The 27,557-nt window shown below is 29.8% G+C and overlaps 1 protein-coding gene across 2 annotated transcripts in view; it reads left to right on the forward strand.

Annotated features, from left to right (window-relative positions):
- LOC118191614 (zinc transporter 6-like) overlaps positions 1 to 27,557 on the forward strand; it is a 63,199-nt gene that overhangs the window by 23,562 nt on the left and 12,080 nt on the right. For both annotated transcript variants that reach the window (XM_085822855.1, XM_085822856.1), the window contains exons 5-12: positions 7,633 to 7,675; positions 10,021 to 10,086; positions 11,927 to 12,007; positions 12,103 to 12,138; positions 16,141 to 16,284; positions 18,515 to 18,634; positions 21,863 to 21,965; positions 24,675 to 24,791. In XM_085822855.1, the coding sequence (XP_085678981.1) occupies positions 7,633 to 7,675; positions 10,021 to 10,086; positions 11,927 to 12,007; positions 12,103 to 12,138; positions 16,141 to 16,284; positions 18,515 to 18,634; positions 21,863 to 21,965; positions 24,675 to 24,791 (710 nt within the window). The remainder of the gene's footprint in view (positions 1 to 7,632; positions 7,676 to 10,020; positions 10,087 to 11,926; positions 12,008 to 12,102; positions 12,139 to 16,140; positions 16,285 to 18,514; positions 18,635 to 21,862; positions 21,966 to 24,674; positions 24,792 to 27,557) is intronic.

Raw genomic sequence — 27,557 nt, forward strand, 5'->3', positions numbered from 1 at the left:
TTTCAGTTTGAGATTTATGCCAAGCACATATGCAGCTATGTAGTCAGATTATTGATCACACAAATTTATGCTAAAATGATTATTTCTTCAATAATGAGGTATTTTTATTTAGTGCTGATGTGAGATTAAGAATAGGGACTCTCTGTATATTTTCTTATGAGAAGGGAAAAAAATCAAATGTGCATGCATAAAGCATACACCCCCTCCAAAAAAAAAAAAAAAAAAAAAAAAAAAAAAAATTCCTAAAAAAAATTTATTGGTGGTGGCTCTGAGGTCCTGATTTTAGATCATTCCAGATATTGGATGTCTGGATCTCGGACTTTGTACTCTATATGGCCTTGTCAGTCAGCGGGTTAAGAATATCATAAGCTTTATGCTAGGCTTTTTAATCTTCGTTTTTGCAAATTTAAACTCTGACATAAATCTGCATTTTTTGTTATTTTTGTTTGTATATTTTATATGTTATTTATTAATGTTCTTTACTAAGTGAAAAGAAAGAAATGCATATTCTGAGAGACAGATAAATGAAAATTATTGTGCAGAAGTCATAACTTGATTTTTTTCAAAATTAAGCATATGCCAAAAATTTAAAAATATTTTTCTTCTAAGTTCCAGTATTGCAGTTTCATGCCTTTGAAACAGAGGGGATAATATATACAGAATCAGCACCAAATATATATTCATCTTTAATTGTCTTTTTCCTTTCTTTGCATGAGATACATGCTTGCATTGTCTTCATAAAGTATTTTTATTTCTGAATATTTGAACAACAAAATAAGTCTGTTGTTATTTGAGCGAAGAACTTTTACTAGCAGCTCTTAAAGAATTCTTGAAACTTTATGACTTTTATTATTTTACTTGAAATTTAATATAAATTCAGTGTTGTTTTGTTTTTGTGGGTGTTGAGCGTACTTCTGTAGTGAGAAACATTTTAGTGTACCAAAAGAGCATGAGGTAGGTAAATGAAATAATTTTTTTTAATTGATGCTTGTCTTGAGCTTTAAACATACACAATAGACAAACAAGAAATGTGAACATGTGGCATATGAGAAAAAACATAAGATGGAGAACAGGTGATTACTTGACTTGCATAAATATGACAATGACAGGATTCGTAGCCGTCCTTATATTTGAAAATAAAAAGTGCTTATATTTGAAAATAAAATATAAAGGCCCTTATAGGTGCTTACTTTTTCTTTAAAGCCCCCCCCCCTTTTTTTTTTTTAAGTGCTTATTTTTTGCTTTTAGTTTTTTTTTTTTTTTTTTTTTTTTTTTTTTAATGAATGCGCAGTTTTTCCCCATACCAAAGCCGAAACTAAATAAACAACTTTTCTTCCTAATATGGAATGTCAGATGGTGAATCATACTCCCGGAAATAGCTTTTCCCCCTTTCTCTGCATGAACATAACCTTTGGTGTGCGCAGAGAGTACAGACAGGTGCTCGTTGTTCTGTTGGTCAAAGAATTGCGAAAGCAGTAGAAAATTCAGGTACATTTGGCGTTCTTTTCCTCCCACCCAAATACTACACACATTTGAATTTCTATCAAGATCTTAATAATTTGCATTCTCGTTCCGCTTGGTCAGTTCATATTCATGTTTATTACGATCGTTGTGCTTATATTATGAGCATATGTATGAATGTTTATAATAACAGTTGTGTAACTGCTAAAGTATAGTAAACTTCCAAAAATGGTTGTGTTTTAGCACAGATTAGCTTTCTAAGGAATAATATTCGGAATGGCTTAAATAAAGCGAAAGTAATCGAATAGTCAAAATAATTTCATTTTTTTGGCTAATACATTATACTGTATGAAGGTTGGGAGGTTCTCCCCTTTCTCCGCAAAATCTCGAATATTGAAACTGTTACAGTTCGCTGCAAAACAAGCAATGGACCTTTTTTTTTTTTTTTTTTTTTGTCACTTTCCAATCTGGATTGAATAGGACTAAAAGTTCTGCGATCTACCAACCCAAGCGAAGAATGATTCTATTCCGGAAATTTAACGCAGTCTGTTGAAAATTAGAATGAAAAACACCCCAGATTGGTAAGTCTCTTTCTTTTCCTTTAGACGCTGAACACTGGTAGTTCGGTCAGAAGTTCGAATCCCACAAACGGGCTGGCTGCATGGGCGTTGGTTTCCCCGTGTGTAACGTGTATACGAGCCAATCTTCCCTTAGAAAGTCCTCCACGAAGGCATCCTCTCTTCAGGCAGATAGCCCTCGTGTGCTTTGCCATAATTGAATAATAATCCAATCCCCCTTTTTTTTTTCTTTTATTTAGTTCTTTATTCTCCCAATACCGGCAGCTGTTGAATCCGATTGCGTAAGATCATGTAGGAAAGAATTACGGCGCATGTATTGTTTGTGATATTTTGCAGAGATAATTAATTTTGATGTTCGGTCCGAGATTTGTTTATGAACACTTAACAGAGTTTTACTGTGCATGCAAAACAGAATATTTTTCTGTTCCATTGATTTGTTTTTAGGATACACATATTGAATTGTCAAATGCATTTATTTAACGGAAAAATCTAAAGAATGGCTACAGTCTATCTCCCCCTCCGCTCCTCTTTTTCAAGTTACGCTCGACTGTCCGAATATTCGCCAATTTTCAAGTATGCAGGTAGTTAAGCGTTTTCTGTTAAAGGATGACTGCATGAAGCAAATTTCTGTCTTCTGATTTCAGAAATGTTCCTCTGTTTTACTTAAAATACTTTGCTTGCAATATCTGTTAAGGAAAAACTGATATACGATGAAAATTTAGAAAATGTTCAGAATTTAGATTTAAATTTGTTAAATATCAATATGAGTGGAAAAATAAATTGTATTTATTATTAAGTTCCATACGAATAGAATAAATATGCCTTATTATTATTTATGTCCTCTATTTTGAACTGAAATTCCATCATTAAATCTTGTAATATAGTTTAGTTCTGCATAGTTTTTTTTTTTTTTTTCTCTCATTGTAAACTAGTTCTGGAAATTGAACTGTTATTTAAACTTTAAAAAAAAAGTAATTATTTTCCATGGTTGAGGTAATGCTTATTCTCTCTTAGTAAATACTGCATTTCTCATATTTTAAATTACGAGTGTAATTTTTAAGATTATGCAGTTGTGTGTAATGTAATTAGAAATTATTGCTTATTTTTTTTCTTAAAATGTGCTTGAAAAGTGCTTAATAGGTGCTTATTTTTTAAACTAAAATGTGGCTATGAACCCTGAATGATAATTGCTGCATTATATGAATAAGATCAACTTTGTAGGTTGGCAAGTACTTCTCTGCAATTCTTTGCTTCATTAAACTTTCCTCGCTGTTGATAGCAAAATTTTCTGGATTTTGTTTTGAACCATACTACAGATTTTGCTGTCTGTTATTTGACTGATTTCTGGGGTGTTGTTATCGCAGTGGAATACGCAGTGAATATCATCATTATTTATTACTTCTCCATATTTCTTGACAAATTTCATTAATTGAAAAATTTTGTTTCTTGTTTTCAATGTCCAAAAACCTTTAAGTTTGCTGCTATCGTCCTAAAATTTATTAAGCATCTGCTTTACACTATTGACGTTGTCTCGTGAGATTGCTGACTAAAGGGTTTTGCTCTAATCTCCCACTGAGGAGGTAATGGCTGAGTTATATTAGTTTTGTTATTTCTTTTACTTACGTCCCACATATGCTTAATACTTACCTGAATCCTGAGGAAATAAATTCCCACGTATGCATAAAGTAGTATTTTTCCATTATGCACCTGTCATCCATTTTGGTGGTTTATTAAATTTTAAACAATATCTAATTATAAGAATAGTTTATAGATGGCAAACACACATTCACGCACCGCATGGCAGGTGCAAAACGTAAAAGTATGTGTAAGTCTTATCGAAACAACATATCAATTATTCTTTATTCAAACAACATTAAAGTGTATGAATATCATTTAAAAATTTCTGTTAAATTTTTTGTCCTCAGCTCATTTAACACTTCGCAGCACTGTTGCCTTAAGTTTTTAATAGTCGCCAAGAATAATGTCAGCGTAAAAGTTTACCATGCTGTTTGTATTCAATTTACTGTTTGGTATGAAACAAAAATTGTTTGAGACATCACTTCGTGAGCCATTTCTCAAGTTACTGAGTTGATAGTCATGTGGTGAGATGAAAGCAAAAAATAATAAAAAATTATTCAAGAGGCTAGCACAAGGGTTATATAAATATATATTTCAATGCCTTCTCCAGAATTTGAACCTGGGCCCTTCGGTATCGCAGTCAGGCTTCCCTAACCACTATACTGTCTGGGCAGGAGGTTATACGATATTCAGTAGGTGTAAAATCAGCAGTGAATTTTGATTGAATGTTTTGGTTTGAGATGTAAGATGTTTTATTTACTGCTGAAGTGAAATTAAGAATCAGGACCCTTCACATGCTTTATTATGAAAAAATGTCCATTGCATATGCTATTTTTTTAAAAATGCATAGGCTACTCTAGGAATCTTTCTCCCTTTTCACAAATAAAATTTATGTTGTACTTGTTATGCATCTTATTTTTATGTTAAATTATATCTTGGCATATAATTTGATTTTTCCACATCCAGATCAAAATAACCATCAAGAAGATAGACTATATAAGAGCATGTTTATCATATTTTCATTTTCCGCAATCACATGAAAGCTTTCTCATTAACTTCTTGCTATGAATGAGCATTATCACTCACAGAAATGAATAAATAAATAAATAAATACAGTTTAATAAATAATAATTATTATTCATAAAAAGTGCAGAGAGATTCATATTCCTTGTAGAGACAAGGAATAGAATGTCTATGGTGATGTAATGATGAACACCAGTGAAAACCTTTAGAGTTTTCGGCGGACAGGCTTGATTACTACCTAGGCTCACAAGGTTTGACGTTTTGAGGCCCCAGAACATTCTTATAATTTTTAATAAGCCTGTTTTCTCCTTATCAAAACAGGAAAATTAGACATGGGGGCTAGTTTCCCAGACTGTCTTAATTTGACGTGTTTTCAAGTTGATGCTCTACAAGTTGATTTATTTCAAATTATGATTAAATATCTGGAAAATTTTTAATGTTCTCTTTGAGAATGTTAGTGGTCAAGTGTATAACGGATCACATTAAAAAAAAAGTGAATTTCAAAGTTTTCATGGAAATATAAATTTTGCGGCATTTTCATTCTGTGGGATGTTCGTTTATCACGAGAAGAGATTCGATCTTGCTTGTTAGAAACGGCAGTTTATTTCATTGCGAGAAGAGATGCAGAGAGCCCATCCAGAGTTGTAAAAGAGTGAATCCAAACTCCATTGTTACAGAGCATGTCCTGTTAGTGTGTTACAGAGCATGTGCCTATTTTACCTGAAGTAGATGGTGGTACCATCAAACACTGCATGATGTGGGCTTAGTGACGTATCTTCTCATAGTGGATAGACGATACTCTAAATTTAGTTAATTGATACAATAAATGTCAGTAGAAGCAATTTGTATGCTTCACCAAATTTTTGGGCAGTTCTTTTGAAGACTACATCTGATTTAATGCTGCAGAAGCCATCATATCTCATAAGAAACTAAAATTGAAGCTGTTTTAACTCTACATCATCAACTAGGACAAATTTGACTTGATGCATGAAATTTTGAAATAGGGTAATTTTAAATAAAAAGTACAGTGTGGTGAAATTATTTTTAATTAATGCTAAAAATTTGACGTCTTCCTTTGCAACTGTTTCGTATCATAATAAATGCTGTTCATAAACAACTATATCATGAAGTGTGAATATCATATTTGCTTCGTAATTTATTGAAAGGTTATAAAAGCATGCTATTAGAATGCAAAATAGATTCAAATCAGTAAATGCCATTACTCAAACAAACAATGTATTCAAAACTGAGAAATTCCCATCAATTCCATCAAATTGAAACAGAGAAGGAGAATTTTAATAATAAGAACATTAAGTGAAGAATTGAAATTTATTTACTGTTAGGTGACACAACAGTTTTTATGCAAGCATCATGATAAATTACTACAAATAAAATTAATGTATTTTATATGTTTTTGTATAATATGTGCTCTTTGTTACTTAGATGTTTTGAGTGGCAAAAAATAGGTGGTGGTAATTTTTATTTCTTACATTAGGTTTCAAAAATATGTAATGAAGATTTAAGAAAAAATGGTATCTTTTGAAAAAATGATAGAAAAAAACACGCATGTATTGAAATCTACAATAAGATGTATGATTAAAGATACAGCAGCAGTGAGGATAAATTCAAATCTAAAACCATAGGGATAAAATGCTTCAATTTATCCTAATTCATATCATAGGGGTAAAACTTTTGACATTATCCAGTTAATGGTTATCAAATAATTTTGTAATTAATGATTTATCGGTTTTGTATAAGGTATTTTTATGTGTTAACATTGCAAGCAGTGAATAATAATCATTTTGGAAAACAAAATTGCTAATCAAAAGCCAAGTTTTGCATGTGATCATGTACAAATTCTTGATTCAAAACTCCAAGTGTGCAGCTTCCAGATCTTTCTATTCATAATTTTTATGTTCATGAATAATTTATAAATATATTAAAAATTGTTTTAGATGTTGAATTATATATCTATCTTGTTTCCATCTGAAATTAAGGTAATTTAATATCTCTTACAAAAATATGCAAATTTATGTATTTTAATTTACCCTTCATGTAACTGTTTGTGATTTTAAGTATCAAATATCCACTTCAAAAATATATTAATATTTCTTTTTGAGTAATAAAGTATCTTATTTTAATATACATATAAATTTCAATTAAGTATTTTTTGTGTGTTGTCTTATTATTTAAAACAAATAATATGATATCTACATATTTTTAAAGTTTCAAAAATTGTTGTATGTTGAATACTGAAAAGTTTCTCCAGGTTAAATTGGAAAATATGCTTTCTTCAACTTTTTTCTAACAGCAGTTAAAAAATATCTTTAGTCATTTTTCTTGTCCAGTCAAGTCTAGTCTAGTCTGTTGACAGTAAATATCAGAAATGCTTTATGAAAATGTTGATTATTTGAAAACGTCTCCTGTTTATAAAAACTTCAGAATTTAATTGTTGTAATCTTTATCACTAACCAAAACAATCCATCAGTGCATGAATAAAATCAAATTTATAATTTATACAGTTTCTTGGTAAAATTTTCCTATTGAGATGTTAACTGAATGTATGAACATTACATGTTAAAAGTTTCTACAGAAAGTAATTAAATGTCTTAAAAATCCTTTCTTGAAGTAAAACTAAGTAAAATGTGTACTTTTAGTGTAAAAGGTTAAGAATTAAGTGATAAATTATTTTAATATTATGTTTTTAAATGTTAGATTGCATGAATAAAATGGATGTGTTTTTCAGAAGAGTGTTTTAAGGGGAAAAGGACATTTTGTATTTAGAATGATGGGATGTACTTATAAAACATAATAATGACAACATACTTATTATCAGCACTGTCCGATTTTTAGTCTGCATTGTAAAGTTTAATTTTTAATTTATATATCTGCAACATCTTTGTAATGGTATTAATTTTTTTAACTATTCTGTATTATTGAAGATATCAATTATTTATGTATTTTTGAGTGAAAATATGTTTTTTTCTCATAGGTCTTCTTGCATACACATATCTAATCTTCTTTGATACATTATGGTATGTATTTTAAAGAAATTGTGTTCTCTTTTATAAAAACTACTCATGAAATTTTAGATTTTTTTTTTATTTAGGTAATGTCTGAAGCACTGAATGTAAGGACAGCCATTTTTAAAACTTAGTTTTTACTGTAATTTTAAAGATCATCATGTTTCTAAAATGCCGTTTGGTAATTAGCCCAAAACAAGTATTATTTTTAAAATGAACTGATAAATGATGGTAAAATTATTATATTTGAAATTAATAACTAATATGGTATAAATAGTGAAATAAATGAACCAGTTATGAAATGCAAACATTTTTCATGTAGAATTTAAATGTATTATTTAATACAGTTTTTATTTATTATTATTATTATTATTATTATTATTATTATTACTATTGAATTTGTTGATATTTCATAAACTAATATTGCCAACCAGCGGCCAAGCGGATAAAGATGCTGAACGCTGGTAGTTTGGTCTGAAGTTCAAATCCCGCGAATGGGCTGACTGCATGGGCGTTTTCATGGTTTTCCCCATGTGTAACGTGTATACGAGCCAGTTTCCCTTACAAAGTCCTCCACAAAGGCATCCCTCCCTTTAGGCAGATAGCCCTCGTGTGCTTTGCCATAATTAAATAATCCAATCCATCTATTATTGATATATTCCTTTAAAATTTTATATTTATTAAAATGTATTGAGATTCTAAAGATATCCTCTTGCTGATGATAATATTTATCAAGAGAGAAGAGAATATAGTATATACTGTGTCATAGCATAATTTCTTAATATTTTTGTTAACTAGTCACTTATATGGCTTGCTGCCAAAATAGTTGTTATATATATGCCTAATGAGTGTAATGAATCATTATGTATATATATAAAACTTATATAATATACCAGCTAATGTGGTTTTACAAGTCCAGTTAGTTATTAATGGTAACTGAAATGAATCTGCATTTATTGCTTTTAAATTGCTTAATTTGTTAATTAATAATAGAATAAATTTGAAGTAAAATTAAATAATTTATGCTTTGCTGAATAACATGCTGGTATATACTCAAATTTAAATATTTTTGGAAGATAAAAGTATGTAAATTTGGGCATGGGAAACACATTTCTTGTACATCACTGAATTATTTGATTAAATTCAAAAGATAAATATATGTTGTTTTGATGAGTGGCAACATAGTTTTCATATTGAGTTTTTAAACAGAAGTTCCTTAAATTTGCACAAAATAGGAAATAAACAAAAATAAATTTAAAATTAGAGCTTCAAAGCTCACATGTTCAGGTGCAACACAATATGTGTTTAAAATTTGGTGGCATTTATGGGCCCCTGTTTCTCCATAATGCAGTGTTAAATTGGAAAGGCAATATTGCATTTCTCAAAGAAGCAACACATTTCTTTTATATTGATGGGTTTTCTGATTAAATTTGAAGCAAAAATGTCATATGCTTTTGCAAAGTAGTAACATAAAGCATTTAAATAGTTGTGTTTTTAATCGGAAGTTCTTTTAATTTGCACAAAATATAAAATAAATAAATAAAACAAATTAAATATCTAGTCGTTAATGCACATATTCTGTTGTTACATATGGCTTTATTGGAAAGATCAATCCAAACATATAAAACAACTCAAGTATCACACAGGAACAATGATAAATAATTTAAAAAAAAAATTTATAAAGTAAGAATCAGAATAAATGAACATGCGAACAAAAGTGAAAAGTTAAAAATTTAAACAACAAGGAAAGGAACATAAGAGATGTACTCCTAACAAGAAGTTCATGAAAGCTGTGGCGTTCCAGTATAGTTTACTTATCTCATTATGCTTCTGAGATTCTTTATCTTGTTAAGGGCATATAAAAGGATGCTCTGCATTTGTGATGCCCGAATTGCATATTTGGCATATATTAGATTGAAGGATGCCAGTTTTTATTAAGATGATGTGCCAAGCAATCGTGACCTGACCCTGCAGTCTGATGTTTGCCACAACCTCTTTATGGGGTTTTTGATAAAACTTTTACCATGTGTCTTGAATGTTAGCCCAGGATTTGCGTTACTTTTGCTGCCTGGTCAGATTTGAGAGTATCCATTAATTTCTTAGTATTACTCACTTCCGTGATATCCTTAATTCATATGTGCTTCCTGGGTGGGGCTAAATGAGTAACAGCTATGGCTAAGCTTTAAAAAAAGAAAAGAAAAGAAAGAAATGATTAAAGAATGGTGCTTAGTTTTTCTGAGAAAGTGTTGATGAAGTGTGTAATTTTTAATGCACTTTTCTTTCAATTTCTTATGATATATATTTTATGTTGTCAAATTTATACCAAATTTACTCTAAATATTTTTTTTTTAATATAGTTTATGCATATGTGCCCTTAGTATATGGGTAGAACAGAAGAAACCAAATTCACAGTATACATTTGGGTAAGTGAAACTTTTTGTATTATTGTGATTTATTGGTATTTTAAGGAAATAAATGTGCCTGTTGTCAGTTTAAAGTAATTGTCTCCCCCTCTGTCACAAAATGAGTCTATGGCTAATATTCTCATTTACTACTAATAGATTTTCTTATTATTATTAATGTTTTCACGAAGCTACCAGTTTGAATCTAGCAAAACATTAGAAATAAACTAATAACTTTAGAAAGTGTGTAGATCGTTTTAGTGTAGATCGTCTATGTTGAAAGGCCATCACTCTTACACCATGCTTGACCATCTATGATTTTATTTCTCAATTTCAATGGCCACGACTTCCTTCTTTTTCTTTGCAACACTATCTGAGGCTCTTCTTGGGAGGCATCGTGAAATAATTATTTTCACGTTAAAAGTAATAAACAATTAACTCACAAGTGCACAAACACGTAGATCAAAGAACACTGAGTGATCTGATGAGGGGATTCCCCGAGTCGAGCCGAATCGGGAAATAGCGCCACACATACCAACAGCCTGGCTCATTGCTTGTTACTCGAGTCAGTGATTGTATTTAGAGACAAAGTTTTCACTGATACTTTCCTCTTATCTTGAATTTCTCGTATATAGAGGTACTCGTATCTCGAGGTTCCTTTGTATTTAGTTTGCAATTAATATTTTACACAGTTTTTGCTTTATTATTTATGTAAATAATTAAGGGTATTGTTAATAAAATTTGTAAAGTTTTTGCATTTGTAAGTAATATAGTGGTAAAATGAAAGTTTGGGGAGTTATAAAACCATTTCCCTTCCACTAAAGCCCAAAGAATTGACAGATAAGAACCATTTAAGTGGTGAAATCAAATCGGCAAATTTTGTTTGGAATTATGGCTACAGAATCTGAAATGGCATTTGGAAGAAGTGATGCCAGTATTTCATTCATCGAGAGATATGCGCTCTTGGATCTTAAGGCAAGTTGATCATCAATTATAGTGGTACATGTTATTTTTCAGCTGGAGAGCAATGTAAGAGCATCATGTGGAGGGACAAATATCGATATGTATGAGCATGTCATATACAGGATAAGCATTACTTACCAAAGTACATCACTGTCATTGAGAAATTTGACAAAGGAGGAGTTATAGTGTCTTAAGCACTGAAGCCTGTGATACAGTTCTGTGCTGCCTACATTGTGACAAAAAATATAGGACTGACCTTTATGTTTTTTTAACAGGACAATTTACCTTTCATAAAGCAAAAGCCATAACTGAGTAATTTAAAAAAATGAGAGTGAACAAACTTGAGTGACCTCTCCAATTTCCTAATCTCAGTTCAGTTGAACATCTGTGGGATGAGTTAAGGCATCAGCTGAGAGCTAGTGCCCAAACTATCACAGAACTGTTTGCCATGTTACAGGAAGAAAATACCTGCATATATTATAGTGAAGTTTTTGAAAACATTCCGTGATTCGGTCGAGTATTAACATTTATTTTACACTATATGGCGCATACAGAAATAAACACGAAGTAGTTTTTTTTAATATAATTCTTCACACAGTTACTACATTACCTACATTGTGAAGGAAATTTTGCATCTAAATTTCTCACTGCATATTTGAGAGCATAACAGCACCCTATCAGTCTAACTTATTTAGCAATTGAAGACCCTATATTATGTAATGAAACTTAGCAGAAAGTCTTTCTCAAAGGGTAGAGACTGTGATAGTGATGAAAGATCCAGTCATTGGTCGTTGTGATAAAGTCTAATCAATCACTTTTGCTGAAATAAATCATAATTATACTTTTTTCCTGGTATTATTTCGTAATTAAACTTTTTTTTTCCCACTTTTAAATTTAGATATGAACGAGTTGAAGTTCTTGCAGTTTTCGTATCTACAACTTTTTCCATAATTAGTTCACTTTTCACTGTAAAGAAAAGGTAAAAAAAATATTGTTTTATTTTTTAAAAAAAACTTCTGCATAATTTTAGTTTTATTAGTTAAAATATCATTCTCTTTTCCTCTTTCCTTTCAGTATAGTGCGATGGATACAACAATCTCAAGTTCATACGTATGTCTGCCTTCATTTAAGGATTGAGTAATATAATTCTGTGTGCATGTAAACTGAAATATTGATTTTATTCTCTTATCACAAATTACTATAATATCTTATATTTGATAAGTATTTTTGTTTTATGTTTCTAATAAATACTAGTATGAGAATTTTTTTATTTTTAGCTAAAAGGCATTTATTCATTATCAAAATGTTCAACAATTTTTAAAATTATATACTAGCGAGTAAAGTAAAACTTATATGTTGTATGTACACCTGAGAAGAAAATGGATGAAAACATTTTAATATAAATGAAATGAATTCATTCTTCCCAAGCAACATCCAATTCTTAAATACTTTTTTGTTGCCAAACCAGGAAACAAAAACTTTTGACACTTCATCTTAATATGTACGACATCGTGAATTAAATTTAATGTAATATAACAACTTTTTCTCAATAAAATTAAAAAAAATTAATATGGTAATAATATATCATGTCAGTTACCCTAACCCGAAACAAAAAAGTTACCAACAGCAGCTATTTATTTTAAAAGCTGACATTAATGAAACATTTTTGACTTAAAATGACATTACATGCAATCGTCTGCTTTCTTCAATGTCAGAATGTGACCTTATGTAATAATAGTATACAGTCAAAAGTCGTTAATCCAGACTCGTCGGGACTTCGGCGATTCCGGATTATTGATTTTTCCGGATTATAGATCATCAGTTTAAATCTCGTAAGATGGCATGCAGAAATTCTAAAATTAAAAATATGAAACCGTAATTTATGAAATAAAGAACAATTATGATCTAAAGGGTATCAAAATTTACAATAAAAAAGCTTAATATTTATTTGTTTACTTTATTAAACATTTCTTTCAATGTAAGTTGTTTAAGTTGCTTCGTTTTATGTGATAATACTTTCTCTTTAATTCTATAAACAGGCATAATTTCTTGTTCAGTTACAAAGTTTCGCTGTTCAAGTCCCGTTAATTGCTGTGCCGAGAATACCGACTAACTTGTCAATCGAAATTTTTTTGTTTTCACTAACCTCTCTGTCACATTCTTCATGTCTTTATCCATTTTTTGCAGCAATTCCACTTTTGTTTGTTGGACATCGAAACATACTTTCGTTTTGTAGATCCTTTGGAAGTTCCAGAATCAGAAATTGACATAATCGAAAGTTCAAGTTTACTTTTATAAAATTGCTCTTACAGTCTGCAAAAAATAATAAGCGGGATCCAATTCGAAGATTAAGGAACAACGCAATCATTAACATTAACTGAAATAGATAATTAGATAATTCCGTTATACATTAAACGCGCAGGCGAAAATGTACTCTGCACTTGCGCACGCGCATATGCGCAGTAGTCAAGGTCTTACGCGCACACGTAAAACGCCTGTGCGAACGCGGCGCATGCGCAGAAAGTTTTCAGCTTTGAGGTCCGGATTATAGATCATTTTGTATTATGGGTGTCCGAATTAACGACTTTTGACTGTATTTAATTTTTGGCAATGCTATTTTTATTTCATATTTTGTAAAACTTACAATTTTTTTACAAATGATTTGAAAGCGATGAGTGGCAACACTTTTTGAAATAAAGCCGATTTTTATCTCCAGTGTGCAAGACTGTTGCCACTTGGAAAAATGAGCATTTTCAAAGTTTTTAATTTTAACATCTTGACTAATTAAAGTCCTATGAAGAGGAGAATGATTGAAATAGCTTTCCACAAATTTTTGGAATCTGAGGATACTTCTCTCGTAACTCTTCTGGAGGAGATAATGCCACAAACAGACAGACATGCACAGATTTTAATAGTATAAATGTAAACAAAAACATTTCGTAATCATGCTAATTTATTTATATGGTTTAAAATATATTCTCGACACTTTTGTAAAGTGGCATATTGTTATAGATTTTTAAATGCCACAAGTTTTTAAGAAATTGGTATAACAGTGCAATCTTAATTCAGCTGTTATTTAAAAAAAAGTAAGTAAATATGGAGCAAATAGTCCTATTATAGTCCTAATTTATAGTGGCACTTTAAGGTATGATTAATTAGTTGTTAATCTGAATCTTAAAAATGGTTTAGCAAATGTATAATTGTATTTTCATTTATTTAAAAAATATAAAATAAGTTTATAAAAAATGCCTTTGTGGTGTAACTGGTAGCACACTCGACACGTATTTGAGAGGTCCATAGTTTGAGTCCTGGCAAAGGCACTGAACATTTTTGAGCTGCCCTGTCGATATTGTAGTTAGTGACCCTGAGTGCCATAGCAATAGGCCTGGGTTCGAATCCCAGAGAAGACATGGTTGTAACTATTTGAGGCAGTTGTAACCATAAAAGGCAACAGTGGCCACCTATCAGGTGCTTCCATAATGAAATGGCCGTAACTTCTGGAGCTTGTAGTGGTGCAAGGATAATGGCTATTAAATAAAGCACCCATCCATTTGAAAAAGTTAAAATACAGTATTAATCTCACCCAGTTTTTAAAAAGATTTAGAATGGGATAATTATGCAATACTTTTTGTATGTAATGAATAAAATAGAAACTATTTATTTAAAGTTTAATTTGTCATTTTCACTGAAGTTTTTGGAATATTTTATGTCAATTTTCATGATGAATCATACATAAAATATTTCCACTAGAATATAGTTTTTTGATGTTGTGTCAAAAAATTCTATATTTAGTTAATAAAGTCAGTGAAGTAACAAGTGCTTCTTTGTAATAAGTGTATTAAAAAGTAAAAGTTTGAAGAGAGTGTAAGATGTTATTATTTAATTAAGAATTCAGCCATCAAGATTTTACCATCTTAAAATTTTTTAATAGAATAAAAAAGTATTTCAAGCACACTTCATGAAAAAATTAACATACCTGCATGAAATTTTATTATTTGGAATGATGAATGAATTTGTTTTATTTATTAAGTGTATATCTGGAAAACTGGAAATGATTTAATTTAAATTGCACAATTGCGCATGAGTATTGGGAACATTAACAGTCCTGTTTTTAGGAAAGACGTCATTATTAATGTACAGTTGAGTTTAATTGATGTAGGATTAAATTGGGTTAAAAGTTAGATGATTCTAAAAATTGAATTATATTTAATTTATTATGCAATATCATTTATTAACCAAAGGGTGTTAGCCCAGAAGGGCTATTAATTTTGTTTTGGCATTTTGTGTTGGTTCACTATAAAACAGAGTTACAATTTTCAAATTGTTGCCAACAAATATTAGAGCCTTGCATTATATTTAAAGAAATTAAATAATGAAGAATCTGCATGAATGTGTTTCTTTCTTGCATTGTGGGGGGGGAAAAAAACCAGTACCTAGAGACATTGAATTGTGAATTACATAGTCTTCCACTCAAATGGGCAACTAGAAGCCCAAATTTGGAATTTGTTATCTATTTCATATTATGTAAAAATTTAATGAATTTCAGATTTCAAAGTATTTCATTAACATTAATATTGCATGCATCTTCAAGCATGGATATTTTATGTATGAGGATTCTTTACATTTCTTGCTGATATTATGTTGGTAGCATAGCAACGCAAAGACGTTACAATGTCTAACGATATTTTGTGTCAAATTACTTTGAATGTCTGTATCACTTTTCAAATCCAGTTTTGAATTCCTCCCTCCAAAAAACACTATTTTATTTATTTAGCTTGTGCATGTAGTAGAACATATATTTTTTTTCCTTTGTATTTATGGTGAAGTAAAACTTTCTTAGTAATATTCTTCAGAAAATTGTGTGTATAATTTCATTTGTCAAGTTGTAACATTAAGATGTTTTGATTTTCAGTACATCTTTATTAAACATTCTTTTTTTTTTTTTTCAACTAAGTGCATGTATGTGTTCCCAGTATGAAATTATTATTTAGATGTATTACATATATATGTAGTTTATGTATCACATGCATGTGCAAACATAAATATTTATATTTGAGAAAGTTCTTTCTATAACTTTATTTTTATTTCTCTTCATGCATTTTTTTTTTTTAGTGGCCGTTTATTTCCTGGAATTATTGTGGCTTTTTTATGTCATATGTTAATAACATATTGTATGAAGAATAAAGGTTTAAATCTTGTTATATGTGCATCTGATTCAAGCTGGCTACAGAATCGGATGTCATCCATTAGTCAGAGGTAAACAAATTTATTATCTGTATAGATATATTTGAAGATTTGTAAAGTAATTAAATATGCATCATCCTTTATTGTTGGAAATGTGGTTTTATACGGGTAGTCAGAAGAATTTATTCTGAATCTCTTAATTTAACTAACTTGGTCCTGAAATGAAACAATTGTCTGTAAATAAAAAGTAAACTTAAATCAACTGTTACTAAACTATTTATTATTCTTAAGTGCAACAAAAGAGAGAAATTAAAGGTATGGTTTTACATCCATACAGTGTGTCATTAAACATTCTGTAATTAAGGGAAAAAATTGAAATTTTTCCACACTGTTAGTATTTACTTTTTCCTAGTCCTCTTTTAGTATGTTTTCCACAAGATACAAGTCACTGTGACTTGTGTCAAACCATATTTTCTGGTGATAGATTATGCATTCAACTTTTATGGGTACTTCTTAAGTATTAAAAAATAAATAAAATCTTGTATAAAAATTAATGCAGGATAAACAGCTGTTGTCCTGAGGGCTTAGTAGTACTGTGGGTATTGCTCACTAGATTTTAGGTACTAAGCTTTTTGTAGTCTTTATAAAATCAGTAATAGATAGTTATAAATTAAAGAAATTCAGATTTGGTGTCAAAATCAGTAAATATTTTTGTATATAAAACTTTGAACTGCCTTATTGCAAAGCTGTTTTCACGGGACACAAACTGCATATAAAAATGTTTTTCACTGAAACATAAAAAATCCAAAAGTGTGATAAAAATCTATCTTTTGGTAAATGCTTGATGCACAAGTTTATTTGCTTGTAATATAATAGTGTAAAGAGTTACTATTCCAAAAGAATTTTTTGAATCGCAGCTCTGTTGTGTAATTATTTAACCTTAAAACAGGTAGTCTAATTGAATCTTAGAATTAATAATCTAGATCAAGTTTTCAGGTATTATTATTATTATTGATTTTTATTTAAAGTAAAAAAAAAATTATGGCCATTGCTAGAGAAATGTATGTGTTATAAAATTTGTCTTTATCGTATTTCAAGGGTAGCACACCATAAATTGATTCAGTTTTAATTCAGAAGTCGAACAACAAAGTCAGCGTTATATTTTCAAATTTTCACAAGACTAGTTTCGATGATTTTACTGAACCACCATCCCCAGCTGCAAAAGCGCAAATGATTAACGCTGATTTTTGTTGTGTGACTTCTGAATTAGTACTTGTTCGGCATGTTATTGTGTCTTGATTTAGTATGTTTAATCCTTTTGAGTAAAATGTTCATTGTTTTAAATTTTTTACTGTAAAAAACCTTCTAATGCCTAAAATTAAAATAATGTGTACTATCATTTTATTATCCCAAAGGGCATTAGCCCAGAAGTGCTATTAATTTCGCTTTGGCATGTTATGTCAAACATTAAAAACGGTGTATCACTTTTCAGATTGCTTCCACCAAATATTTCAGCCCTATATTATATTTTAAAGAAATTAAATAATGAAAAATCTGCATAAATGTATGTATATTTCTTTCATTATGATAAAACAAAGGTACCTAAAGCCATCAAATTTTGAATAGCATAATTCTCCACCCAAATATGGGCATCCGGAAGCCCGAATTTGGAATTTGTTTTATTATCTATTTCATATTTTTTGAAATTTTAATGAATTTTTGATTAATAGACTCAACGGTTTCAAAGCGAGCAATGGCGACACCGTACAGTTTTTTTTATATATATATATATATATCCAGCACGCAAGACTGTGTATCGGAAATCTCTTTTTAAATTGTTGTATGGTATTGCTGTTGAATTGAATTTTATGATTTAAGCGTGGAGAACATGATATTTACTAAATAAAGTTAACACACAAAATGTTTAAAAAAGCACTTAATAAACATATAAAATCGGAAAACTTTCAGATTTTTAAAATTTTTATTTTATTATTAATTATTTATTATTTTATATTTTAGAGTGTTTGATACCTCTAAACATTTGATGCTTGTTTCATGTTGAATTTTTTAATTAATTTAATTGGACTATTAGAAAACAACAGTTTGGTCGTATTCGTATAAAATGTTTATTCACTGTAAAATTAACAGTTAATCTTCAGTATGATTAAATAATCGCGTCTCATCACTGTAGCATTTGCCTATAATCCTAAATTGTTAATTGCACCAATGTATCAATGTTATATCTATCTAAAAATGTTAAAAATGCTTTGTTATTCCAAAAAAAAATATTTTTGATTTTCAGCTTATGTCATATTGTTCCTGGTTGGAATGGTACTTCGTGGCCTAGGATAAATCCATTTTCTCTTTTAGGATGTGCAGCTGGAATGATTTCCGTTTTTGCTCTCTTTTTTATTGATATTTAGTAAGTATAGCTTATACTGCCCAATCAGCTGTTTTATTTCCTTGCTTTGAGTAGTAGTTATTGCATTTTCCTTGACATAAATTTTCTATATTAAAGCTATTGTAAAAATAGGAAATAGATACACATTTTGAATTAATAAAACAAAATTCTTTTCAAAGTATTTTTACATATTTTGATGCACGAGCATCTTAAAATTAATAAAAATACACTATCCGATGGCTATGTGAGGAAATGCATGGTAACATATTGGATAATCCTTTTCTCAAATCTAATGAAGTGGCTGTACATTTTTCAGAGATTGAACTACAAAGACAAATTTGGTTGGCTGTTTGAGTTACAGTGATTGTATTTTAACTGCACATGAATTAACTATGAAGGTATTATGTAAAATCCAGTTGTACAAGTTAAACTATAAAGATAAATTTGGTTGGTTGGTTAAGTTACAATGACTATATTTTAACTGCATATGATTACATGAATTAACTATAAGTTATTTATTTTATAAAATCCTGTTGTGCAAATTAAAAACTGGTCTATGTTTCTAATTGTTCTTTCGTAATCGTATCATGTGTATATACATCCTAAAGTATTTTGTATTAATATTAATCTTTTTATGATGGGCCCAGTATATAAATCATTAATAATTTATTTATTAATATTTTAATTTAGTTTGTAAAATCCAGTTGTGCAAATTAAAAATTGGTCTATGTTTCCAATTGCTGTTTTGTAATTTTATCATGGTCATACACATCCTGAAATATTTTGTATAAATATTAATCTGATGAGCCCTGTATATAAATCATTAATAATATGTGTGATTACTTTGTTCAAGGAAGACATACGTGCTTGTTTATGATATGTGATGTACACATATGTGCTTGTTTTAATATTAATACAGTCTTTATTAAATTGATGTTCAATTAAGATTTAAAGTGTTTTTATTCTGAAAGATATATTCTTTGTCAATAGACTAAAGTCTTTCAGAATAAAATAATTTAATATTAAAATTTAAAACACTTAGATGTGTTACTGGGTATGTGTCTAAAGAACATTTATTCCTAATTTCCCATTAAAGTTATACCCCCCTTTTTTTAGCATATTGCTTCAGCATTTCAGTTCTTATCTTTCCCCATGTCTTTGGCTCAGTATTAGACAAAACAATCAGGAACAGTAACAAAGAATTTTCTTTTTCATGACCTAATCCTACAAATGTGCATTATGATTGGAGAATATATTTTTCTTTTTGTGAATAAACTTTCTTTCCATAATTTTTTAGTGTCCACTGATTTTAAGGTTAGAAGAAGTTACCAAGGAATTGATGCATACCTACCGTTATGTTGTGATTTATTTGAAGCAAATTTTAGTTCACAAAACTCAATAGATATCAACTCCTGATGTTGTAAGAAAATGAATTGTATGGTTGTAATATAAGCAATAAAGTGTTTATTCTGAACATGTATAGCCCACCAGTTGCCGAGCGGTAAAAGCCACTAAACAGTGGTGGTTCAGTCTGAGTTTCAAATTCTGCAAACAGGCTGGCTGCATGGGTATTTATGTGGTTTTTCCCATGTGTAAGGCGTATACGAGCCAGTCTCCCTTAGAAAGTCCTCCACGAAGGCATCCCTTCCCTTAGGCAGATAGCCCTTGATGCTTTCTGTTATCACATGCCCTTAAAAAAAAATCTCATCATGTGTGAAGGCTACACAGCCATTTCAGCTTTAATTTCATGACGTGTTCATTCAAACACAATCTTTTTTTCTTACTTTATAAAGAATAACTCTTTCTTGAAGATATTGGATAGCTCCTGCTTCATATCTTGGAAAATCTCAAGTTGTGAAATCTATTGCAGTAAAAAAGAAAGTAAGTAAGTAAAGGGAGAACAAAAGGTTAGGTGAAAAAGTATGGTTGTGCTATACTAGCAATGATTACAAAGGTGATTATCACCAGGACAGAAGGCAAACCAAGTTGTCAGCCCCGAGCCTTGAGGAAATCCACATCCCCTCCTAAAAAAAGTACCAAATGGATACCTTTAATAGAAAGTACTTATTTATTATTCATTTATATCTCTAAATGTAGAAACATGCATTTACTCCCTTTTTTACTTCTTTATATGAAGTAAAGAAAGCATTGTAATCATGAAAAATTCCAAGTATCATATTTCAACAAAAATATCCAATTGACTGCTATCGAATGCAATTTAACGATGTTTTGGTGTGACATCTATACATAAGGACAGAATAAAGGACTCTTTTCCCCAAAACGAATTATAAAACTGATTTAAAATTCATTTAAAAGAGATATATTTTTTCATGGTATCTACATACATAGGTATGTACATATCTTGTGTAACTCAAATACTCTGTTACTTGGCTCAGTGAGCTCATTTTTTTTATTCTTATATTAGTAAATTGCATATTTTTTGCTTTAAAAATGATTGAATTATGTTGTTTTTTATCTTCCGGTTAAGGTTTTCATGCCTTTAGTTAATCTGCATGCAATAGTTGTTGAATTGTCAACAATTTAAAAGTTGTTTAAGTCCGCCTAAGCCTAATTTTTTACCATATTTATTTGCATTTGAAACTTAGCAGAATAGTGAATTAAGTGAGTTTCTGCACCTTCAGTGTCTTTTTGCCAAGTGGGACCAAAATTAAACTTTCATTTTTGTGCACCGATAAATCTTCCTTGTTGCCTGCTCGCCAAATTGCTTGATTTTGTGTTGAAAGTCTAATTTTAATTGTAAAATTCTGTTTTAATTGTATTTGGTATTTTATGTTTTTCTATATCTTTTAATTTGAATGAAGATATTTTGAGGTTTTATGTATTTTTGACTTGCCACAGACAGAGAACAGAATTAATTGAATGAGAAATATATGTGTAAAGAAATTTGAGGAAATATGTGTAAATGAAATTCAGCAAAACTTGCATATAATTTAATATTCTGTATTAGGAAGTCATGTGGTGTACACATCAGATATTTCAATCAATAATATATTTGCATTTCCATTTTGTTCATGAGAATTTTTTTAATTAAAATGGAACATTATTTTCCTTCAGTTGTTGATCAAAAACCAGATTTTGCATTGTATTTAGAAACTGTGATTGAACAATATGCTAAAAAAAATGTTTTATTATTTTGGGGATTATTGTAGAGAAAATGCAACATTTATTGTGTTTAAAAGCTATGATTGACTAGCATACTAATCTAAACAACATGTTTTGTTATTTTAGTGACTACTATAGTGCAGATGCAATGGCTGGCATTTTCATATCAACTTTAACTTGCATAACCATGTATCCTATGAGTTCATATAGTGCAAAGATCCTGTTACAGGTTAGAGGCTGTTTTCACATGTACTGTTTTTACATGTATTATGTACTGTTAATTTATATGTAAATAAAAGCAATGTAGTATTTGTTTTATTGTTTGATTATTGAATAATTGAAAAATGTTTTATTGTTTAATTTTTAGTTAAGTGCAATATTTATGTAATGCTCTTTATATAATAATATATTATTGTATTAGATTTTCAAAATTATATAAAATTCTTTCTTAAATTTCCCATAGTCACAGATAAAAAGGTTTGGTGTATTTTAAGAGATAAAATATTGTTTAGTAGGGGCAATGTCCAATTGATTAAGAGTGCATAATACTGGGAGTTTGTCCTGGGTTCAATCTCAGGCAAATGAGTTGGCTGCATAGTTGGTTTTTGTGTCTTTCTTCATGTGTAATTAATTTCTATAACTTTACTAGGATTCTGATGATATTTTGATGACCTGTAATAATATTCCTTTGATCAACATTTCAGTGTTGGGTTGTGTAATCTGGCCCATTTCTCATCTAATCTGATGATATAAGGTACAGAAGTCTCTCTTTTGCACTTAATAATATTTTAAGTAGGTTTTGAGAGCATCTTTTTACTGTTTTGTGTTTTAAGAAATTATAGTTTTAAAGCTTTACATTGCAAACTCATATGAGACTGTTTTCATCATAGTGCATGTGTGGAATTGAAACAGAATCCCATTTAATATGTGATTAACTTGTGTAAGTAAGAAACATTGATTCTGTTTCAAGGTGTCAGTGGAAGGGGAGGTGGGTTTTGTTTATATATGTGTGTCAGTCAGTCTTGCCGCATGAGAGCTTGGGGGAAAAAGCATAAAAAAAAAAAAAAGGATCACAAATCGTATTGTCAAATACTCGTAGAAAATAGGAATTATGTATTGTTAGTCCAAAGGGGCTTTGTCCCTGAAGGACTATTGTTTTCGTTTTGCGATGGTTCACTATAAATGTCCGTTTCACTTCTCAAACTCTAATTTTAATTGTTAGAGTCTCAATGTTACAGTCCTGCATTATGTTTGAAGAAATTAAATAATGAAAAATCTGCATAAATATATGTATATTTCCTGTATTGTGATAAAACAACGGTACATAGAGCGGTACATCGAATTTTGAATAATGTAATCCTACTGCGAATATGGGCATGTAGAAGCCCAAACTTGGAATTTGTTTTATTATTGATTTCAAATTTTGTAAAACTTTAACGAATTTTTGATTAACAAACTCAAGGATTTCAAACTGAGCCATGGCAATGTTGTACAGAAAAAACATTTTTATCTCCAGACCGTGAGACTCTATATCAAAAATTCTAAAGATATGCTCAATTTAAAACTATTCTGCGATATTGCTCTTGAACTAAATTTTATGGTTTAAGTGCGAAGAACGTGATATTTAATAAATAAAGGTAACAGACAAAATGTTAGGTGGGGAAACCCTTTGGATGTAATCAAAAAAAAAAAAAAAATCTGAAACCTTTCAGATTTTTTTTTAATTATGTTCTCATAAATAATGGTCCCTTTCAGAAGTGGTCATTTTAATGAGGTACTCATCATGAGAAGTTTCAATGTCTTTGAAACTCTGTATTAAATGTAAGGGAAGGATGTCAACTGTGGAAGAGTTTAAGACTGATATTGTTTCTAAAGAAAATTGTATCCATTGGAGATTTTACAAATTGTTGTTTGCTACATGACATGTATATTCTTTTCAATTTCCCTGGCCTTCCTTTTCTTGATAAGCAGCTTTTTCTCTGGCTAGGTATTTATCTACAGGTCACAATTTGCAGTGATTTAGAAAAAATCATATTGTCAGTCATTTCGATGATGCTGAAACCTTTTTTTTTTTTTTTTAATTTATTTTTATTTATGAATGGCAGGCACTTGCCTTTTCAGTATTGGGCACTTCTAAGGCCAGAAGTGGTGGCTATTTTATTGTGGAGGCACCTAATAAATAGGTAGCAATATTGCCTCCTATGAGGGGACAGACAATTTACGTCCATGCCTTCTCCGGGATTCAAATCCAGGCCCTTTGGTATCTCAGTCAATTCCCCTAACCACTATACCATTTGGGCAGCTGATGCTGAAACCATTTTATCCATAATAAACCATTATGCAAAATTATCTTATAACCTTGGTTTTTTGGATTGGTTTGTTAAATAACCTTTGTGAATGGAGTAACAAATTATCATCTTAGTTAATTAAACATATATGGATATAATGAAACACTCGGAAAACATTAATTTTTTTAGTATGATTTGTATTTCTAATGCTTGTTTGTTACAATCATTTCTTTTTAACATCTGTTGAAATGGCTGTATCCTTAAGCATGTGTATTTCATTCTTTGTTAATTAAACATTTTATTTATAATTTACTTTTAGCATGGGTAAAGTCTTTTTTATGATTCCTCCTGATTTTATGATCTCGGCGAAATTTTCTTTAACATTTTTCTACTGTTTATAGTTTTCAGTGATTACTTTTAGCATGGGTAATGAAGCACCCAAAATAGATGAATAGAGTTAAGTTATTTGACTGTAAAAGAATCTGCATGTTGCTTTAAAAGTTGTATTCAATATTAATTTATACTAAATTCAGTTAATTTGTAACCCTTATTTTGCTCAGAATGAGTAACATTATTGCATTATTTGCTGAATATAATATTAACTTTATATAAAAATATACTATTAAAACATTTATCTCTTTTATTGGTAGGGAACTCCACCTCATGTAACTGATTTACTGGACAAGTGCCTTCGTGAAGCGTCTACATTGGATGGAGTTTTGGAATTTAGAAATGAGCATTTTTGGCTCTTAGGATTTGATAAAATTGTAAGTACCTGAAGTTTTTGTATCCTCTTTAAAAAGAAAATTTCCATTTTAACCCTTTCCGGAACGCTACTTTTTAAAGTCGGAGTTTTGATTTAAAAAAAAAAAAAAAAAAGGTAGGCAGTGTAATTAGGCTTAGAGGAGTACACAAGTAAAATTTTGTGAAGATAACACTTATCGTTTTAATTCAGTGGGTGCTCTATTCAATAGAATAGAGCTCTAATTAATAGAATAGAGTTTTAATTCAAGCTCTATTCAATCAGTGTGCCCAAAGTGGCACACTGATTGAATAGAGCTTCGAAAAGAGTGCTGAAACCAGCATTGTTGTCAATGAACTGACCGATGAGATGCGAAGAAACAAAGAATACAAACTCTCAGTTGTCCTAGATTATCGGTGAGCCCAGTCTGGGCACACCTAGGGTTCGCCATTTGATTTTAGGCAAGATTTCAAGGTAAAAATTTAAAACTAATATAGAATAAGGAGATTAGCATACATCCAAAAAATAATATAGAAATTTCTTTTCAAACAATTCCTTTTATACCCTAAAAAAAATCTGGAAGATTTCTTTGAAAAATGAGGGTCTTAAAAAACAAAAATGGCTGAAATATATGGATTGGTTTGTGTTGAGCTGCCATCTACTATAAATAAAGAAGGTTTAGAGTAACCTGTATTAACCTATAAATCCTTTTTCATTCAATTTTTCTGTGCGTACAGAAGAAAATTTTTAGGTATGTCCAGACCGGACACACTGTGCCGCAAAGGATTAAAATGTTAAAAATTAATTATCCTTTCCTGGTTATTTATAAAATATTAAAGATTTAAGAAACGTATTTCATTTGCTTTGAGTACGTTCCTAGTTCTTCATAGTTTTTTATACATTTTTTAAGTGATAAATGACACATTAAATTCCCTTTTTTTTTTTTTTTTTTTTTTTTTTTTTTTAGAATATATATATATCTATAGTTTTAAAAGCATTTGCTTTTCTGTAAATAGGGCAGAATAAGCTGAGTAGCTTAATCTATTTGGAGGGGATGAAACACTTCAGAATTTACATGCATGCTTTTTATTATGAATTTTCCTTCAAAATAAATTATTAAAAAAAGATGAAAAAGGGACTGGTAGCTACTGTATTTGAACATGGAACTTCTAGTTAGTGGCTGTGGCCAGGCTGTAAGAGCTTATTGCGAGAGAAGGAATTTGAATAATACTTTTTGATGAATTTCTTAGATTTTTTTTAATTTGTTGGGAGACTGTATTCTGTTTTTATACATTCATATTAAACACTCTATAATTACTCAGTATTTGGGAAAATTTGATGAAACTGAGGTCATATGCTTCACTTGTAATTTGTAATATGTTATTTTTCTCTGCGGTTGTGAAATATTGAGTGAAGTTCAAGAGTTACATAAGTGTTTTTTTGTGTGTCTTCAACCAAACCTTGAGAAGGCACAAGTAGGAATGTCTCTGAAACACTTCATAATTTCATTCTCTAAAATTGATTTAGGTAAGATTTATTTCCTTATATTTTATTGCTGATTTCATTTTTATTTATTGTATATTTTAAATACAATTCCTGTAATAATTGCTTTATGTAGTTTTTTTATTTAAATACATTTAGATAATTTTCATAAAAAACTCTCTATTTCTCCCTACGAAAGGGAAAGGAAACATACCAATGTAAAATGTAAATCACAGCATCAAAGTTTCTCTGGTTTTGTTGGCATATTAAGTGTGTTGCCAGTACTTTACTTGTATATATTTGTGAAATAAAAGAATTTTCTTCTAACTCTTTAAATTTCCTAGAATTTTTTCCCAAGCATGATTCCCATGGAAATTGCTTTATATTTATCAAATTTTTCTTCAATAATGGCAAACTGATTACTTCAATATGAAGGAATTATCAGCTGTCACATCATGTCCTGTGCTTTTATATAGTTTTAGAAGTTCTAGTTCTGCCTATTTATACTAATCTTCACCTTTCATGTTAAGATTTATTTTGTCATGAGAGTCATTAAAGCATGAGAAAAGCAATTAAACTGTATGTTTTGTTTCTAAATCAGGATTAACTTGAAGTGTTAACCAAAAAATTCATTTCATTGGAAGGATACAAATGATATTAAATTTTGCATTTGTAGACGTGTCAATATGTCCACCGCTTCTAGAAGTGATTATTACAAAATGGTGATCATCATGACAGGGCTTATTGTATTTTGAAAATAAAGACCGATGATTACATTAATGCAATAAATACATAAAAACTGAATTAAGAGAATATGCTGCAATAAATACATAAAAACTGAATTAAGAGAGGAAAACAAAGTGATCATGCCGTAATAAATAAAATGTTTTTTTAATTTGATGAGAGTCATAAAACTTTAGTAATTAATTAAAAATATTTTTATTTCAAAAAACTCAAGGCGAGCAAAACTTAGTTGATTTTGAAAATATTGTTAATTATTTTCAAAATGTGGGTATAATATTTCATGGAATAGGTCTAACTATTTTTTTGCTTCTTTTGATAATTTTTTATCTTCAAAAGTGTGGTTATCAAGCTATTGAGACCATGGAGTTGTGATATTAACAGCTGATTAGCAAGCACATTATTATAAAAGGGCTTCAATGATTGCTTGTGCATGCTCGGTAATATCTTGGCATCAGAACTTGCTTTTCGTACAGCTTCCCTGTCCATAATTTAAACTTGGAATGACTGTGTCAGTGTATTTGATTTCTAACCCTTTCACTTATCACAAGAAATTTTCATGAAGATA

This window comes from Stegodyphus dumicola, chromosome 8 (genome assembly GCF_044657685.1).
Source record: "Stegodyphus dumicola isolate Sdum_Otavi_A_Nest chromosome 8, ASM4465768v1".
NCBI classification, from domain to species: domain Eukaryota; kingdom Metazoa; phylum Arthropoda; class Arachnida; order Araneae; family Eresidae; genus Stegodyphus; species Stegodyphus dumicola.